This window comes from Callionymus lyra, chromosome 2, assembly GCF_982586985.1.
Source record: "Callionymus lyra chromosome 2, fCalLyr1.hap1.1, whole genome shotgun sequence".
Taxonomy (NCBI): Eukaryota; Metazoa; Chordata; class Actinopteri; order Syngnathiformes; family Callionymidae; genus Callionymus; species Callionymus lyra.
In genome coordinates this window covers 9602933-9620733 of record NC_141819.1, presented here as the reverse complement: position 1 = coordinate 9620733, position 17801 = coordinate 9602933, and the positions used below count along the sequence as shown (strand labels likewise).

At 33.3% G+C, this 17801-nt stretch overlaps 1 protein-coding gene across 13 annotated transcripts in view; it reads right to left on the bottom strand.

Moving 5' to 3' along the window:
* Positions 1-1647: 1647 nt before the first annotated feature.
* LOC148085274 (uncharacterized) overlaps positions 1648-17801 on the bottom strand; it is a 78640-nt gene continuing 62486 nt past the window's right edge. For 10 of the 13 annotated variants that reach the window (XM_087783426.1, XM_087783432.1, XM_087783429.1 and 7 more), the window contains 9 exons: positions 16595-16771; positions 13877-14050; positions 11159-11332; positions 8538-8714; positions 5820-5993; positions 3086-3259; positions 2850-3023; positions 2515-2552; positions 1648-1912 (listed from right to left, as the gene is read on the bottom strand). In XM_087783426.1, coding sequence (XP_087639552.1) covers positions 2546-2552; positions 2850-3023; positions 3086-3259; positions 5820-5993; positions 8538-8714; positions 11159-11332; positions 13877-14050; positions 16595-16771 — 1231 coding nt within the window. In that variant the 3' untranslated portion in view covers positions 1648-1912; positions 2515-2545. The remainder of the gene's footprint in view (positions 1913-2514; positions 2553-2849; positions 3024-3085; positions 3260-5819; positions 5994-8537; positions 8715-11158; positions 11333-13876; positions 14051-16594; positions 16772-17801) is intronic. The other 3 variants (XM_087783428.1, XM_087783431.1, XM_087783435.1) reach the window with 3 other exon arrangements.

The window sequence follows — 17801 nt, the reverse complement described above, 5'->3', positions numbered from 1 at the left end:
TCACCTGGCTGAGTGGAAAGATCCTCTTTGTTTGGGGTCGTGTGTCAGAAAAAGGTTCTTTCTAGATGCCCAGTCTGAAAGTGCCTCACCAACACTATCCACTACTGGGTATCTGCAGTCAGGGGGGTGGCTGCCCCCCACATACGTAGATGGCAGGGTGGGTAGGATAGGTAAGACCTGCAGGTCCTAGTTGGCACGAGGTGGCTTGTACACATGAACAATATGGAAGCTAACGATAATTATGTTATTTTTCAAATAGATTGTTGTCTGTCAGACTGTACCTAGGAGGCAAGTCCATGTTTGGCATGTGGAGTGTGGCACAGGAGGTCAAAGCCATTGATGGTGTATCGTCTTCCTCTTTGACATCAATCCATCATTGGAAAGCGAGGACTTTGCTTGGCTGCAGAAAAGCCTTCAACGTTTATTTGTAGTATTCAAAGGGCAGGTCCTACTGCAAGGTGGTCTTGGAGCTGTTTACTTTCGGCTTTAGACTGTGACTAAGATTCCTTAACTTGGCTCTCGGGCTTTGTCTCTTAGAATTTATTCTGCTGGAAGGATCCTTTTTCCCTTGGCGGGCTCTAGTACTGACAGAGGATGTGACGTGAACGCTGATCCATTGACCCCCAGGATGCCATTAATATGGAGAAATATATTGTTAGATTTTAAACATGTTTGATGTCTTTATTCTTTTTTTGCTTCAAAATAAACTGTTTTATAAATATTAATTTCTTATAAATTACTTCTCTTGTCAACTAATAAGTAGTCTATAGAGAGAAGCTAGTTATCATCAAAGTCATTTCTTTATTTCCTATTAATAATCATTTTATGGGGTGTTTTTCAGATTAAACCTCATTATTATCACGTTACTAAAGGTGGACTATAGTCACAATGAAATAGCTACACTAGCGTCATCAAGTGGCCACTGCTGGGATGACATGTAGAGTGTGTGTGCAGGTGTATGTGTGTGTGAATTATTTTGGACAGAAGATGAACAAAAATAAAGTGACCAAACCATTGGATTTATTTAAAAACAAGATCAGGGAACATCAAAGTGAAGAGAGCGAGTGAACAGAATATTCATACTTTATTACAATTTTCAATTTAACTAATTGTTTAGTCTTTCTTCAGCTGCTGATATGGAATTATATCACCCTTGAATTCTAGAGTTCAGGTTAGAAAAGTACTATTACTTTGTTTAAATACATGATGTTTATTGGTTTTGTTGAGAGATTTTCCTTCTTTGGTCTCAAAAGTTTCTCTTTGATTCACTGCTTCATAGAAAAAGCGCGACTACCCTCTAGTGGACAAGACAAGTAAAACAACATTCTTGTGGCTCTTTTATAAACCAATACTACTAAAAACATCGTAGTTTTACGATGAACTTTAACATCTAAATGATGTGTTTCCATGCTTTCCTTTTAAAATCAGGATCTAATGAGTGATTTCAAGACTTAACTGCAGGAATCCACAACTTTCTTTGCATCAGGATCAGTTCAATGTGGAAACTGTTGTCCTGGAGCAGACTTCAGAAAACAACCATTACAAATATATAATCACACGTGCAGCAAAACAATGAACAATTAGTTGTATCTTTTAAGAGATTATTCCTCTTCAGGTCAGGATGTTTCAAGAATAAGTCGAGCTGTAAAAATTAAAATCATGTGTTGAAGTCATTTGAAGTTGATCAAACAGTCTGGAAGGAACATCTTAACATTCATCTTCTTGCTTGATCTGTAATTCACTTCAAGTTATTTCCCTCTGTTTCTTCTGAGAGTCACTGTGGTAGTCACTCCTCAGTCGCAGCATTTCAAATCTGGCAGGATGATCCAGATAATCCTGATCCTCCATCAAGTTCCTGTTGTTGTTGGACAGTAGGAGGCGCTGCTGTGTGTGAGTCCAGTGAGAGTGAAGACTGAGAGAAGAAGAGACATGAGGTGATGATGGTGGAAGAACAGACGTTGTCTTGACGATCATATACTGATCCAAACTGAGACGAGTCAATGTTCTGTCAACATTCTTCTGAGAACTTGAGAGAAGAACCATGTGACTGAAACATCCCAGAATCATCTTGGATGTCAGATTTGAAGATGAAGTCAGCAGCTAAACTAGCATGTAGCTAACATGAGTCTAGTCTAGTTGTGATGAAGATGTTCAAGTGAACACATGATTCAATATGAAGTGATTCATGTGTGAAATGATGTTTAAAGTGACTCAACATTGTGAGTTGATGATCAAACGCACGTCTGATTTCAAATATTTGACAGAAATATTTCTTTGTTCTCCACTGACAGTCAAACTGAAACAATGTTGATGTTGAAGCTCCTGAAGAGTTTTGAGCTGAAGGTCTTGAAGATTTGGAATCAGAGCTTCACTTGATACTGTAACTGTGAGTCTTTAACATCTGCACGTTTGTTCTGGAATCTTCTTCATCAAGTCCATGTCCACAAAGACCTTCAACTGCTGTGTCAGCAGATGAGCTTTGATGTTGAAGTCAATCCATGGAATCAAACTTACCATTCATGGATGAAGGTCTAACCTATGTGGTCTACAGTCTGGAGGAAGAAAGAGTCAGAAGATCAGATTAATTTGATTCAGATGTTTCATGAATATTGTTTCATTCTCAGTGGACGACTCAGTCAAGACTGTTGATGACAACAAAGATGGATCTATAAACAGGCTGCTCAGTCTCAACTGTCTCCTTCATGCTTCCACTGGTGTCCAGCAGGAGAACATGGAGGAACTCAGAGTTTGGATTCATGTGCTCAGTTCAGATGAAGAATCTGATCATCAAATGTTCAGTCTGAAGATCTTTGGAGTTCAGTCAGTGAGTTCTGCTGCTCTGTTCATACCTGAGAGTCTCCAGTCTCCAGTCTGGACTCTTCAGTCCAGCAGACAGCAGCTCCAGTCCTGGTCCTCCTGGATGATTCCTGCTCAGGTCCAGTTCTCTCAGGTGGGATGGGTTCAATGTCAGAGCTGAGGCCAGAGAAGAACAACCTCTCTCTGAGATCTGACACTCTGACAGACTGAAATGAAGAAGAAACACTTTTAGAAACTTATCAGAACCAAGAGAAGATGATGTTCTGACCTGAGAGTCTCCAGGTGACAGTGTGGACTCTTCAGTCCAGCAGACAGCAGCTCAACTCCTGGATCCTGCAGCTTGTTGTTACTCAGGTCCAGTAGAGTCAGACTAGAGGACGGAGAGCTGAGGACTGAGGACAGAAGTGAACAACTTCTCTCTGACAGTCCACAACTACTCAGCCTGTGAAAGAGACGAGTTTCATCAACAAGTGACTTTTTCAATTTTCTATTTGACAAGAATTGAAAGAGTTTCTTTAAAGACAAACTCAACTATTTACATTGATAAGATCTTCAGTTGTGGTTTGTTGTCTGCTTCCTCTCTAATATAGTTCGGTCAAAGTTTCTTTCAAACCTTTGATACCAACTATTGACACGTCATTGATTCATGCTGGACTTTTGAACAAGTGTTTGATTGAATGTGTTCATATTATGGTTGATTTGATGTTGATGGACCAGATGAAGAGAAACTATGGAAGTATATCAGTGTCATCACAATATTGAATGGTTTCAACCTTTCAAATGTTCAATTCGTTTTTTAAATAATTGAATATTAAAGAATCAAATGACTTGTATATTGAAGGTTAACATTAATGAATAATAATAATAATAACGTTTTTTAAATGAGTACAACTTTTTTCAAAAATAGAGTTTATTATTGCAATCAACAAGTATCCTTTTAAATTCATTATGAAAATGTCAAAGTTTTTATCTAATATAAATTTTCTTTTTTTCTTTTTTAAATCTATTATAAATGCTGGTATGGAATAATAAATTAAAAAACTCGAGATTCAATATTTTTAACAAGAAGCCTTTAAAATTTAATTTTAAAACGTGAAAGTGTTTAATATCCAATTTATAATATATATTCAAATTATTGAAATAAATTATTCAGAACATAATTCTATGGTTAAAAAATTCAACATATTAATAAAATGTTAAATTCAATCCTTCAATTCTCTGATGACACTGATCTACTTGCATAAGAAACAAAGCAAATGTTTTTCAATATTCAGTTCATGAGCTGAAAATAGATTCAACTGCTCCAACAGGAAGTGACATTTATCAACACGTCATATTCAAAGTAGGAAATCTACAGTTTTCTCTCTTAATGTTTGACCTTGAAAATGTTGAAAACCATGATCAACTTGATGAGACTGATTGTTGCAACAGTCACATGTCAGGAGATTGATCACAGATACCATCAGCACAATGGACTCAACAAGAAATGGAGACACATGTGTTCAGTGTGAAGTGAAGTAGTTGTAGATGAGCCTCACAAATCATTGGAGAAAGACATTTCTTACCAACATGTTAGTTTTCACACCCGTATATAACCTGAGCACAAATATTGATATTTTCTTACAACACACTTGGTTGTCACGTCAATACTTCATCCCTCCTGTCCTGTTTGTGGGGGCGCTAATCCTCTAAATGAGGGTGAAGAAGTCGTAACCAGCGGCTGAAGAAGATGACGAGTTAACAATAGTGTCAGTACACGATGAGGGCAGCCTACACTGTACAAAAACAAACAACTCACCACACATGGATTTCCTAAATGTTACAAAATAAAATGTTCATTTCTGGATCTACTACCTGAAAGAATCAATAATCGAACAGAAATATCTTCTTCACATTTGAAGTTAATCTTACAGCAAATGACATCAACTTTCATTGATCTCTTTACATCCATCACACATGATGACTTTAACCACGTCTTTAAAATGATCATCAATATATGATTTGACTGTTAACTGATGCTTTTACAAAACTATAGTTTTTATACGTGTCAGTGAAACTGAGTTATTTATAATTGTATTATTTATCTTTATTTTATAATGATTTTATTCACACAGTTGCAACATTAAATTCAAATAAAAACAGTAATTTATTGAACACAATTGACTTTGAAATGACTTGTTAATGTGGTTCAGTTAGTCAAAGTCACCACTCTGAGTGTTTTCTCTGTCACAAGACAAATGTATTTATGATTCCTTTAATTATACTGACGTGTACAAAATACTTATTAAGTAAACAAAGATCTGCTGTTTTTTTGTTTATGTTTTAAGTCACCGTTGATGTTTGTTTTGACTCTGTTGGTTTGGACTGTTGCTGAATGAATTGGAGTCTCAGTGAAAGACATGACAAACTAAACTTATTGGCTTCAATGTACATTTATCAACATATTTAGCTTCAAAAGAAGCTTAAAATAAGTAAAGTAGTTTTGTATCATTAAAGAAACTTCATAATAAATTGAAGTAAAATGTAAGAATGATGCGATTAGTCGACTTAATGGTTTCAATATTTGCTGACCAGTCGACTGTTAAAATAGTCGTAGACCTCATGAACAACAGATGAATCATAAGAGAAGAACAGAGACAACAACGGTGGAAAAAACAAACAATGAAAACAAATCAAAGACAAACCTCAAGATTCCACTCTAAAGTGTTTTGTCTTCTACGAGACAGATGACGCGAGAACACTGGATAAAGAATATGCAACGACTGTTGTTTTGATTATTATTCATTTTAATTTAAAGTTGACGCTTGTTTGTTTATCATTACAATGATTTATTGAGATGATATTTTTATAAACTACGTAACATCTTTACCTGCTACACAAACATACAAATGTATCTATGAGCTGCTTCACTGAAGAACAAAGTGATGACAGACTTTGACTCGTGTTTCCACCTCTGACTTTACATTTGAGCTTTGATGATGTAGAAAAGATGATGTTCTGACCTGAGAGTCTCCAGGTGACAGTGTGGACTCTTCAGTCCAGCAGACAGCAGCTCCACTCCTGGATCCTGCAGCTTGTTGTCACTCAGGTCCAGTTCAGTCAGACTAGAGGACGGAGAGCTGAGAACTGAGGACAGAAGTGAACAACTTCTCTCTGACAGTTCACAGTCTCTCAGGCTGTGAAAGAGACGAGTTTCATCAACAAGTGACTTTTTCAATTTTCTATTTGACAAGAATTGAAAGAGTTTATTTAAAGACAAACTCAACTATTTACATTGATAAGATCTTCAGTTGTGGTTTGTTGTCTGCTTCCTCTCTAATATAGTTCAGTCAAAGTTTCTTTCAAACCTTTGATACCAACTATTGACACGTCATTGATTCATGCTGGACTTTTGAACATCAACAAGTGTTTGATTGAATGTGTTCATGTTATGGTTGATTTGATGTTGATGGACCAGATGAAGAGAAACTATGGAAGTATATCAGTGTCATCACAATATTAAATGGTTTCAACCTTTCTAATGTTGAATTAGTTTTTTGAATAATTGAATATTCAATAATTAAATAATTTGTATATTGAAGGTTCAATTTATTTTTATTGAATAATAATAATAATAATGTTTTTTAAATGACTAAAACTTTTTCACAAATAGAGTTTATTATTGTTATTAACAAGTATCCTTTTAAATTCATTATGAAAATGTCAAAGTGATTAAAATCCAATATAAATGCTGGTATAACAGAGTCACCAGACAAAACCAAAAGAGTAACGAGCTACTTGATCGTACTTTCAGCCAATCATGTGACACATAGACGATCATGTGACAACATCAAAACAAATATTTAGATATTTTCCTGACAATGTGTTAACTTTATTACAAGGTCTGGAGTTTAAAAAGTCTTTCACTACATCTCAAGATCAATCTGTGGTTTCTGCCTGTAATAGAAGTATCAGAATCAGAATCAGAAACTTTTATTGACAGTTACGACAACACAACAAAGTAATTCTAGTGTCAGTACAAATTAAAATAATAAAATAATACATAAAATGAGCAATAGAAAAACAGAACCAAATATTGAGGCAGACATTCTGCTGCACCTGTCAGTCTGTATAAGAAAATATAATAATTGAATCAAGATTACCTGTTTTTAAATTATTATTAATAATAATATAACCATATATGTGTAAAACATTATTTCATTATTCAATGAAAACAAAATCAACCTTTTAATATTCAAATTATTTAATTAAATTATTCAGAAAATAATTCTATGGTAAACTAATAGTAACTTGAAAAAAAAGCCAAATGTTAAATTCAATCCTTCAATTCTCTGATGACACTGATCTACTTGCATAAGAAACAAAGCAAATGTTTTTCAATATTCAGTTCATGAGCTGAAAATAGATTCAACTGCTCCAACAGGAAGTGACTTTTATACTGACGTGTACAAAATACTTATCAATTTAACAAAGATCTGCTGTTTTTTTGTTTATGTTATAAATCACCATTGATGGTTCTTTTGACTCTGTTGGTTTGGACTGTTGCTGAATGAATTGAAGTCTCAGTAAAAGACATGACAAACAAAACTTATTGGCTTCAATGTACATTTATCAACATATTTAGATTTAAAAGAAGCTTAAAGTAATACCTGACATGAATATTTTAAATTAAATACATGCAGTCGGACAAAGAGGGCTATGAAGAAGAACCCCTTTGTTTTTTTTGTTTTTTTTTATAGAACACATTTCCTGAGAAAAGTACAAAAGTTGATTTTTTTGTATGAAACAGTAAAGTTAAATAAAGCTGCATTTTTATTGATGTAACCTTCGTCGTTTTGTTTCATTCAAGAAACTTGAATTTAAGATGAAGATTGTGTAGAAATCAGGCTCAGAGCTGCTGTGAAGGTCACACATGCTAACTTTATGTTTATTTTCTATAAATAAATGTTTTGTACACGTTCATTTGTGTATACGCAGTATAATTAATGAGGCCACATGTTTCTACTAATGTCTTCTGAACCAGTGGGCAACAGGTTGAGGGTTCAATTCCAGGCTGACCTGACATCCTTTTTCCTGATCATAAAACATGAATCAAAACTCTTCTTAGTCTTTAAACATGTTTACATGTATTTGTGTTGTGTTTCTCTGAGTCTTTCAGAATCTATGTTTTCATCACTGATCCTCTGTCTCACATCAATTGAATGCATCAGGGATGAGAGGGCCCTGACCAAGAAGGATGAACCAATAGCAAATGTTACAGAATAAAAGCGTGTCAGTGGTTGACTTTCTGTCTTCAAGTATTTCATTGGTCAACAGCTGCAGAATGATGAACTCAGCAAAGTTTGTGTGTTTCATGTCCTTCAGTTGAAGATGAACAAACACAAAAGTTCATTCAGGGAACAAGCCAAGAAAACATTGAGACAGAAGCAGTTGTTAGTGCTGTGATAGTCCCACATTCTGACCACATTCAACTTTGAAATATGTTCTTTTGATTATTATTCATTTTCATTTAAAGTTGACGCTTGTTTGTACATCATTACGATGATTTATTAAGATGATATTTTTATAAACTACGTAACATCTTTACCTGCTACACAAACATACAAATGTATCTATGAGCTGCTTCACTGAAGAACAAAGTGATGACAGACTTTGACTCGTGTTTCCACCTCTGACTTTACATTTGAGCTTTGATGATGTAGAAAAGATGATGTTCTGACCTGAGAGTCTCCAGGTGACAGTGTGGACTCTTCAGTCCAGCAGACAGCAGCTCCACTCCTGGATCCTTCATTCTGTAGTTACTACTCAGGTCCAGTTCAGTCAGACTAGAGGACAGAGAGCTGAGGACTGAGGACAGAAGTTCACAACTTCTCTCTGACAGTGCACATTCTCTCAGCCTGTGAAAGAGACGAGTTTCATCAACAAGTGACTTTTTAAATTTTCTATTTGACAAGAATTTAAAGAGTTTATTTAAAGACAAACTCAACTATTTACATTGATAAGATGTTCAGTTGTGGTTTGTTGTCTGCTTCCTATCCAATATAGTTCAGTCAAAGTTTCTTTCAAACCTTTGATAGCAACTATTGACACGTCATTGATTCATGCTGGACTTTTGAACATCAACAAGTGTTTGATTGAATGTGTTCATGTTATGGTTGATTTGATGTTGATGGACCAGATGAAGAGAAACTATGGAAGTATATCAGTGTCATCACAATATTGAATGGTTTCAACCTTTCAAATGTTGAATTAGTTTTTTGAATAATTGAATACTAAATATCTAAATGACTCGTATATTAAAGATTGAATTTATTTTCTGCTGCACCTATCAGTCTGTTTAAGAAAATAAATAAAATATTGAATCAAAATTATTTATTTTTGAATTATTATAAATAAGAATATCAAACTCTATGTGTAAAAAATGATTCCATTATTCAATGAAAACAAAATCAACCTTTCAATATTGAAATTATTGAATTAAATATTCAAAACATAATTCTATGGTTAAAAAAATACAACATTTCAATCCAATAAAAATGTAATTAAATTCTTTAATTCCCTGATGACACTGATCTACTTGCATAAGAAACAAAGCAAATGTTTTTCAATATTCAGTTCATGAGCTGAAAATAGATTCAACTGCTCCAACAGGAAGTGACATTTATCAACACGTCATATTCAAAGTAGGAAATCTACAGTTTTCTCTCTTAATGTTTGACCTTGAAAATGTTGAAAACCATGATCAACTTGATGAGACTGATTGTTGCAACAGTCACATGTCAGGAGAATGATCACAGATACCATCAGCACAATGGACTCAACAAGAAATGGAGACACATGTGTTCAGTGTGAAGTGAAGTAGTTGTAGATGAGCCTCACAAATCATTGGAGAAAGACATTTCTTACCAACATGTTAGTTTTCACACCCGTATATAACCTGAGCACAAATATTGATATTTTCTTACAACACACTTGGTTGTCACGTCAATACTTTATCTCTCCTGTCCTGTTTGTGGGGGCGCTAATCCTCTAAATGAGGGTGAAGAAGTCGTAACCAGCGGCTGATGAAGATGACGAGTTAACAATAGTGTCAGTACACGATGAGGGCAGCCTACACTGTACAAAAACAAACAACTCACCACACATGGATTTCCTAAATGTTACAAAATAAAATGTTCATTTCTGGATCTACTACCTGAAAGAATCAATAATCAAACAGAAATATCTTCTTCACATTTGAAGTTAATCTTACAGCAAATGACATCAACTTTCATTGATCTCTTTACATCCACCACACATGATGACTTTAACCACGTCTTTAAAATGATCATCAATTTATGATTTGACTGTTACCTGATGCTTTTACAAAACTATACTTTTTATACGTGTCAGTGAAACTGAGTCATTTATAATTGTATTATTTATCTTTATTTTATAATGATTTTATTCACACAGTTGCAACATCAAATTCAAGTAAAAACAGTAAATTATTGAACATAATTGACTTTAAAAAGACTTGTTAATGTGGTTCAGTTAGTCAAAGTCACCACTCTGAGTGTTTTCTCTGTCACAAAACAAATGTATTTGTGATTCCTTTAATAATACTGACGTGTACAAAATACTTATCAAGTAAACAAAGATCTCCTGTTTTTTTGTTTATGTTTTAAGTCTCCGTTGATGGTTGTTTTGACTCTGTTGGTTTGGACTGTTGCTGAATGAATTGAAGTCTCAGTGAAAGACATGACAAACAAAACTTATTGGCTTCAATGTACATTTATCAACATATTTAGCTTCAAAAGAAGCCTAAAGTAAGTAAAGTAGTTTTGTTTCATTAAAGAAACTTCATGATAAATTGAAGAAAAATGTAAGAATGATGCGATTAGTCGACTTAATGGTTTCAATATTTGGTGACCAGTCGACTGTTAAAATAGTCGTAGACCTCATGAACAACAGATGAACCATAAGAGAAGAACAGAGACAACAACGGTGGATAAACAAACGATGAAAACAAATCAAAGACAAACCTCAAGATTCAACTCTAAAGTGTTTTTGCTTCTAAGAGACAGATGACGCGAGAACACTGGATAAAGAATATGCAACGACTGTTGTTTTGATTATTATTAACTTTTTTTAAATTTGACGTTTGTTTGTTCATCATTACAATGATTTATTAAGATGATATTTTTATAAACTACGTAACATCTTTACCTGCTACACAAACATACAAATGTATCTATGAGCTGCTTCACTGAAGAACAAAGTGATGACAGACTTTGACTCGTGTTTCCACCTCTGACTTTACATTTGAGCTTTGATGATGTAGAAAAGATGATGTTCTGACCTGAGAGTCTCCAGGTGACAGTGTGGACTCTTCAGTCCAGCAGACAGCAGCTCCACTCCTGGATCCTGCAGCTTGTTGTGACTCAGGTCCAGTAGAGTCAGACTAGAGGACGGAGAGCTGAGGACTGAGGACAGAAGTGAACAACTTCTCTCTGACAGTTCACAGTCTCTCAGGCTGTGAAAGAGACGAGTTTCATCAACAAGTGACTTTTTAAATGTTCTATTTGACAAGAATTGAAAGAGTTTATTTAAAGACAAACTCAAATATTTACATTGATAAGATCTTCAGTTGTGGTTTGTTGTCTGCTTCCTCTCTAATATAGTTCAGTCAAAGTTTCTTTCAAACCTTTGATACCAACTATTGACACGTCATTGATTCATGCTGGACTTTTGAACATCAACAAGTGTTTGATTGAATGTGTTCATGTTATGGTTGATTTGATGTTGATGGACCAGATGAAGAGAAACTATGGAAGTATATCAGTGTCATCACAATATTGAATGGTTTCAACCTTTCAAATGTTCAATTAGTTTTTTTTAATAATTTAATATTAAATATTTAAATAATTTGTATATTGATCGTTCAATTTATTTTTATTGAATAATAATAATACATTTTTTTAAATGAGTAAAAGTTTTTTCACAAATGGATTTTATTATTGTAATTAACAAGTATCCTTTTAAATGAATTATGAAAATGTCAAAGTCTTCAAAATCTATTATAAATGCTGGTATGGAATAATAAATAAAAAAACTCGAGATTCAATATTTTGAACAAGTCGCCTTTTAAATATAATTTTAAAATGTTAAAGTGTTTAAAATCCAATTTATAATATATATTCAAATTATTGAAAAAAAATATACAGAACATAATTCTATGGTTAAAAAAATACAATATTTCACTAAAATTAAAATTTTAATTCAATCCTTCAATTCTCTGATGACACTGATCTACTTGAATAAGAAACAAAGCAAATGTTTTTCAATATTCAGTTCATGAGCTGAAAATAGATTTAACTGCTCCAACAGGAAGTGACATTTATCAACACGTCATATTCAAAGTAGGAAATCTACAGTTTTCTCTCTTAATGTTTGACCTTGAAAATGTTGAAAACCATGATCAACTTGATGAGACTGATTGTTGCAACAGTCACATGTCAGGAGAATGATCACAGATACCATCAGCACAATGGACTCAACAAGAAATGGAGACACATGTGTTCAGTGTGAAGTGAAGTAGTTGTAGATGAGCCTCACAAATCATTGGAGAAAGACATTTCTTACCAACATGTTAGTTTTCACACCCGTATATAACCTGAGCACAAATATTGATATTTTCTTACAACACACTTGGTTGTCACGTCAATACTTCATCTCTCCTGTCCTGTTTGTGGGGGCGCTAATCCTCTAAATGAGGGTGAAGAAGTCGTAACCAGCGGCTGATGAAGATGACGAGTTAACAATAGTGTCAGTACACGATGAGGGCAGCCTACACTGTACAAAAACAAACAACTCACCACACATGGATTTCCTAAATGTTACAAAATAAATGTTCATTTCTGGATCTACTACCTGAAAGAATCAATAATCAAACAGAAATATCTTCTTCACATTTGAAGTTAATCTTACAGCAAATGACATCAACTTTCATTGATCTCTTTACATCCACCACACATGATGACTTTAACCACCTCTTTAAAATGATCATCAATTTATGATTTGACTGTTAACTAATGCTTTTACAAAACTATACTTTTTATACGTGTCAGTGAAACCGTGTTATTTATGATTGTATTATTTATCTTTATTTTATAATCATTTTATTCACACAGTTGTAACATTAAATTCAAGTAAAAACAGTAATTTATTGAACACAATTGACTTTGAAATGACTTGTTAATGTGGTTCAGTTAGTCAAAGTCACCACTCTGAGTGTTTTCTCTGTCACAAGACAAATGTATTTATGATTCCTTTAATAATACTGACTTGTACAAAATACTTATGAAGTGAACAAAGATCTGCTGTTTTTTTGTTTATGTTTTAAGTCACCGTTGATGTTTGTTTTGACTCTGTTGGTTTGGACTGTTGCTGAATGAATTGGAGTCTCAGTAAAAGACATGACAAACAAAACTTATTGGCTTCAATGTACATTTATCAACATGTTTAGCTTCAAAAGAAGCTTAAAGTAAGTAAAGTAGTTTTGTTTCATTAAAGAAACTTCATGATAAATTGAAGAAAAATGTAAGAATGATGCTATTAGTCGACTTAATGGTTGAATATTTGGTGACCAGTCGACTGTTAAAATAGTCGTAGACCTCATGAACAACAGATGAACCATAAGAGAAGAACAGAGACAACAACGGTTGAAAAAACAAACAATTAAAACAAATCAAAGACAAACCTCAAGATTCCACTCTAAAGTGTTTTGGCTTCTACGAGACAAATGACGTGAGAACACTGGATAAAGAATATGCAACGACTGTTGTTTTTATTATTATTCATTTTCATTTAATGTTGACGCTTGTTTGTTTATCATTACAATGATTTATTAAGATGATATTTTTATAAACTACGTAACATCTTTACCTGCTACACAAACATACAAATGTATCTATGAGCTGCTTCACTGAAGAACAAAGTGATGACAGACTTTGACTCGTGTTTTCACCTCTGACTTTACATTTGAGCTTTGATGATGTAGAAAAGATGATGTTCTGACCTGAGAGTCTCCAGGTGACAGTGTGGACTCTTCAGTCCAGCAGACAGCAGCTCCACTCCTGGATCCTGCAGCTTGTTGTCACTCAGGTCCAGTAGAGTCAGACTAGAGGACGGAGAGCTGAGGACTGAGGACAGAAGTGAACAACTTCTCTCTGACAGTCCACATCTGTTCAGCCTGTGAAAGAGACGAGTTTCATCAACAAGTGACTTTTTCAATTTTCTATTTGACAAGAATTGAAAGAGTTTATTTAAAGGCAAACTCAACTATTTACATTGATAAGATCTTCAGTTGTGGTTTGTTGTCTGCTTCCTCTCTAATATAGTTCAGTCAAAGTTTCTTTCAAACCTTTGATACCAACTATTGACACGTCATTGATTCATGCTGGACTTTTGAACATCAACAAGTTTTTGATTGAATGTGTTCATGTTATGGTTGATTTGATGTTGATGGACCAGATGAAGAGAAACTATGGAAGTATATCAGTGTCATCACAATATTGAATGGTTTCAACCTTTCTAATGTTGAATTCGTTTTTTTAAATAATTTAATATTAAATAATTAAATAATTTGTATATTGAAGGTTAAATGTATTTTTATTGAATAATAATAATTATGTTTTTAAATGAGTAAAACCTTTTTCACAAAAATAGTTTATTATTGTAATTAACAAGTATCCTTTTAAATTCATTATGAAAATGTCAAAGTGTTCAAAATCTAATATAAATGCTGGTATGGATTAATAAATAAAAAAACTCGAGATTCAATATTTTTAACAAGAAACCTTTAAATTTAATTTTAAAATGTGAAAGTGTTTTAAATCCAATTTATAATATATATTCAAATTATTGAAATAAATTATTCAAAACATAGTTTTATGGTTAAAAAATTAGAACATTTCAATAAAATGAACATTTTAATTCAATCCTTCAATTCTCTGATGACACTGATCTACTTGCATAAGAAACAAAGCAAATGTTTTTCAATATTCAGTTCATGAGCTGAAAATAGATTCAACTGCTCCAACAGGAAGTGACATTTATCAACACGTCATATTCAAAGTAGGAAATCTACAGTTTTCTCTCTTAATGTTTGACCTTGAAAATGTTGAAAACCATGATCAACTTGATGAGACTGATTGTTGCAACAGTCACATGTCAGGAGAATGATCACAGATACCATCAGCACAATGGACTCAACAAGAAATGGAGACACATGTGTTCAGTGTGAAGTGAAGTAGTTGTAGATGAGCCTCACAAATCATTGGAGAAAGACATTTCTTACCAACATGTTAGTTTTCACACCCGTATATAACCTGAGCACAAATATTGATATTTTCTTAAAACACACTTGGTTGTCATGTCAATACTTCATCTCTCCTGTCCTGTTTGTGGGGGCGCTAATCCTCTAAATGAGGGTGAAGAAGTCGTAACCAGCGGCTGATGAAGATGACGAGTTAACAATAGTGTCAGTACACGATGAGGGCAGCCTACACTGTACAAAAACAAACAACTCACCCCACATGGATTTCCTAAATGTTACAAAATAAAATGTTCATTTCTGGATCTACTACCTGAAAGAATCAATAATCAAACAGAAATATCTTCTTCACATTTGAAGTTAATCTTACAGCAAATGACATCAACTTTCATTGATCTCTTTACATCCACCACACATGATGACTTTAACCACGTCTTTAAAATGATCTTCAATATATGATTTGACTGTTAACTAATGCTTTTACAAAACTATACTTTTTATACGTGTCAGTGAAACCGAGTTATTTATTATTGTATTATTTATCTTTATTTTATAATGATTTTATTCACACAGTTGCAACATTAAATTCAAATAAAAACAGTAATTTATTGAACACAATTGACTTTGAAAAGACTTTTTAACGTGGTTCAGTTAGTCAAAGTCACCACTCTGAGTGTTTTCTCTGTCACAAGACAAATGTATTTATGATTCCTTTAATTATACTGACGTGTACAAAATACTTATTAATTTAACAAAGATCTGCTGTTTTTTTGTTTATGTTTTAAGTCTCCGTTGATGTTTGTTTTGACTCTGTTGGTTTGGACTGTTGCTGAATGAATTGAAGTCTCATTAAAAGACATGACAAACTAAACTTATTGGCTTCAATGTACATTTATCAACATATTTAGCATCAAAAGAAGCTTAAAGTAAGTAAAGTAGTTTTGTTTCATTAAAGAAACTTCATGATAAATTGAAGAAAAATGAAAGAATGATCCGATTAGTCGACTTAATGGTTTCAATATTTGGTGACCAGTCGACTGTTAAAATAGTTGTAGACCTCATGAACAACAGATGAACCATGAGAGAAGAACAGAGACAACAAAGGTGGAAAAAACAAACGATGAAAACAAATCAAAGACAAACCTCAAGATTCCACTCTAAAGTGTTTTGTCTTCTACGAGACAGATGACGTGAGAACACTGGATAAAGAATATGCAATGACTGTTGTTTTTATTATTATTCATTTTCATTTAAAGTTGACGCTTGTTTGTTTATCATTACAATGATTTATTAAGATGATATTTTTATAAACTACGTAACATCTTTACCTGCTACACAAACATACAAATGTATCTATGAGCTGCTTCACTGAAGAACAAAGTGATGACAGACTTTGACTCGTGTTTCCACCTCTGACTTTACATTTGAGCTTTGATGATGTAGAAAAGATGATGTTCTGACCTGAGAGTCTCCAGGTGACAGTGTGGACTCTTCAGTCCAGCAGACAGCAGCTCCACTCCTGGATCCTGCAGCTTGTAGTTTCTACTCAGGTCCAGTAGAGTCAGACTAGAGGACGGAGAGCTGAGGACTGAGGACAGAAGTGAACAACTTCTCTCTGACAGTCCACAATAGCTCAGGCTGTGAAAGAGACGAGTTTCATCAACAAGTGACTTTTTCAATTTTCTATTTGACAAGAATTGAAAGATTTTTATTAAGGCAAACTCAACTATTTACATTGATAAGATCTTCAGTTGTGGTTTGTTGTCTGCTTCCTCTCTAATATAGTTCAGTCAAAGTTTCTTTCAAACCTTTGATTCCAACTATTGACACGTCATTGATTCATGCTGGACTTTTGAACATCAACAAGTGTTTGATTGAATGTGTTCATGTTATGGTTGATTTGATGTTGATGGACCAGATGAAGAGAAACTATGGAAGTATATCAGTGTCATCACAATATGGAATGGTTTCAACCTTTCAAATGTTGAATTCGTTTTTTGAATAATTGAATATTAAATAATTAATTAACTTGTATATTGAAGGTTCAATTTATTTTTATTGAATAATAATGTTTTTTAAATGAGTAAAACTTTTTTCACAAATATAGTTTAATATTGTAATTAACAAGTATCCTTTTAAATTCATTATAAAAATGTCAAGTGTTTAATATCTAATATAAATGCTGGTATAACAGAGTTACCAGACAAAACCAAAAGAGTACCGAGCTACTTGATCATACTTTCAGCCAATCATGTGACACATAGACGATCATGTGACGACATCAAAACATCTATGTAGATATTTTCCTTACAATGTGTTAACTTCGTTTTAAAAAGTCTTTCATTACATCTCAAGATCAATCTGTGGTTTCTGCCTATAATATACGTATCAGTCTGTGTAAGAAAAATAATTGAATCAAGATTATTTATTTTTTGATTATTATAAATTACAAAATAATATCTACGTGTAAAAAATGATTACATTATTCAATGAAAACAAAATCAACCTTTTAATATTCAAATTATTGAATTAAATTATTCAGAACATAATTCTATGGTTAAAAAAATACAATATTTCAATAAAATGAACATTTTAATTAAATCCTTCAATTCTCTGATGACACTGATCTACTTGCATAAGAAACAAAGCAAATGTTTTTCAATATTCA